Source organism: Aplysia californica, unplaced genomic scaffold (genome assembly GCF_000002075.1).
Source record: "Aplysia californica isolate F4 #8 unplaced genomic scaffold, AplCal3.0 scaffold00067, whole genome shotgun sequence".
Classification (NCBI taxonomy): Eukaryota; Metazoa; Mollusca; class Gastropoda; order Aplysiida; family Aplysiidae; genus Aplysia; species Aplysia californica.
In genome coordinates, this window is record NW_004797337.1 from 1020532 (window position 1) to 1022674 (window position 2143).

The 2143-nt window shown below is 40.1% G+C and overlaps 1 protein-coding gene across 4 annotated transcripts in view; it reads right to left on the bottom strand.

The window, feature by feature from the left end:
- LOC101847805 (GATOR complex protein Iml1) overlaps nucleotides 1–2143 on the bottom strand; it is a 62765-nt gene that overhangs the window by 21938 nt on the left and 38684 nt on the right. For all 4 annotated transcript variants that reach the window (XM_005093656.3, XM_005093657.3, XM_005093655.3 and 1 more), the window contains 2 exons: nucleotides 1989–2074; nucleotides 830–1039 (listed from right to left, as the gene is read on the bottom strand). In XM_005093656.3, the coding sequence (XP_005093713.1) occupies nucleotides 830–1039; nucleotides 1989–2074 (296 nt within the window). The remainder of the gene's footprint in view (nucleotides 1–829; nucleotides 1040–1988; nucleotides 2075–2143) is intronic.

Here is a 2143-nt window from a genome sequence, read left to right on the forward strand (position 1 = left end):
ACCAAAAAATTCAGTTGTCTAATACTATAATTTTTATGATTAAAAAAAAATTGGAATGGATTTGATTTTTAGAAAAATTTCCAGAGACGTGACAGATAGAAGAATGAAATTCAGAACAACAAAAATAAAAGTTCAAAGTGTTCTGTTTTGATTTGTATGCATGTGCAAGTGTTTAGTGAAAATATAAAAGCAGGGCTGTGCGTGAATCAGACCCATACAATGAATTACATGAGACAGATGTGGGGCATGAAGTTGTGATTTCGTTGCGCGAACAACAACACCAGTACTAGTGCTTGATCTAGCCCTAAATCTACGACTCGGGTCGTGTTCAGGTACATATCCAGGATCCTAACTATCAGACACATCATATTCTGAGTTACTAGAACTAGTCAAACAAACAGAAGTATAGAAAACAGCAAAATTATGTGATTCTTCTTCATGCGACTTCTTCGATCGGTACTTCGCGACGCGACTGTCAAATTACTATTTCAGATGTATAGAAAAAATATAGTGCACGTTCTGGACAGATCAACCCCAGTTGAGGTGACTCTCCTTCACCTTCAATTACTTAAAAAGTTACCAAGCAACTTCCTCCAAACTCGACACGAAACAAGTGGCAAAACTAGCACAGGATTCCATTCCCGTACATTTGACGGGAGCACAAGATACGGAACAAAATCGCAAAGTCCACCCCGCCGGGGATACGGGATCTGTATCGGTGAACCGGCTGCCCCCCCTCGTACCTGTGACAGGTACCCAGGTCAGAGAGTTAAAACTTAACTTGTGTCATTATCACATTCACTCTAATAGAAAAACATCTCCAACTCACCCTGACTCCCCATCTGGTTTGCGCGGGCTGGAGTCCCCACCGGAGCCTGAGCCAGCGTTGTTTGCACTGGCGCTTGCTGCAGCATCGGCCTTCGACTTCCTCTGCTGCGGGCTCGGCCGCTTCATCTTGTTCATGCTCTCCAGGAACCTGATGAAGCCTGAGATGAGCTGCTGCAGCTCTGTGGCCGACTTCTCCTCATAGATGTCGCACCTGGGGAAAGAAAGAAAGAAAGAGAGGGGTGGTGGGGGTGGGGAGGAGAAACAGTTTAGTTTTAGTAAGAGTTTTACGGCACTTGCAACACAATAAGGATATATAAATGCTAAAGATAAGAGGTGTCACAAGAGAGTAACAGACGCAATAAAGGAGGCACAGAGATCAGGACCATAGATGTTTGATAGGAAAGAAGGAGCAAACCACACCAGAGCACCCGCCAACCACCCACAAGGAGAAACAATTTTAACTATGTGTAAACTGATCCTTCAGAAAAAAAATTTAGGGAAAGAAAGGATCTCATAATAAAATTGTGAAATGTACATAGACACATTAAATAACTGTGAACAAGAAATCTTTACTTGTTATATCCCAACTAGTACTGTTGGAAACCTTAGGAATTAAACAAAGGATCTTATAACAAAATGACGATGTGTGCATAGACAAATTCTTATAAGAAAAGCAACTTTGTTATATCTCAACCAACGTTATTGAAGCTTTTAGGTAAGTAAAGACAAAGGACCTGATAATCTATTAAAGTAATTATGGGGGTGCCAATCTTTGCGTCATTTTTTCAGAAGAAACCAAACTCTTCATCCCTAAAAAATTTAACAAAGACAGCATTCAGTATTCCTAAGAATATGAGGAGGCTGGATTTTTTAGATTTTGAGAATAAGAATTTATAAAATTGTAAGTTTCAATGCCTATGTATCGTTATAAAATGCTTCAGAATTAAGCCCATGCTTTCGAATTTCACTTTTGTCCAAACGTAAGCACTCACCTCTTCAGTACAGGCTCAATGCTCAACAGAAAAAAGCAAATAGGAATCCCCAAAGCAGTAGTTTTTTGTTTTTGTTCTTGTTTGTTTTATTTTTCTCCTGTCTTGGACAATTTTGACTGTAATTACAAATTCCGAAAGAAGATTCTTAAAAGAAAACAATTTCACTACCTGGTAGTCTCTCTGTCAGTGATCTTCTTTGTGGCCGGGTTGGACAGAGGCATCAGGAGGAACCTGCTCCTCCAGTAGCGTAGAGGCTGGGAGAGACATGAGTGAAGGAAGACTCAGTGACTGATGGGCTGTCTAATTATCAATAATAATAATAA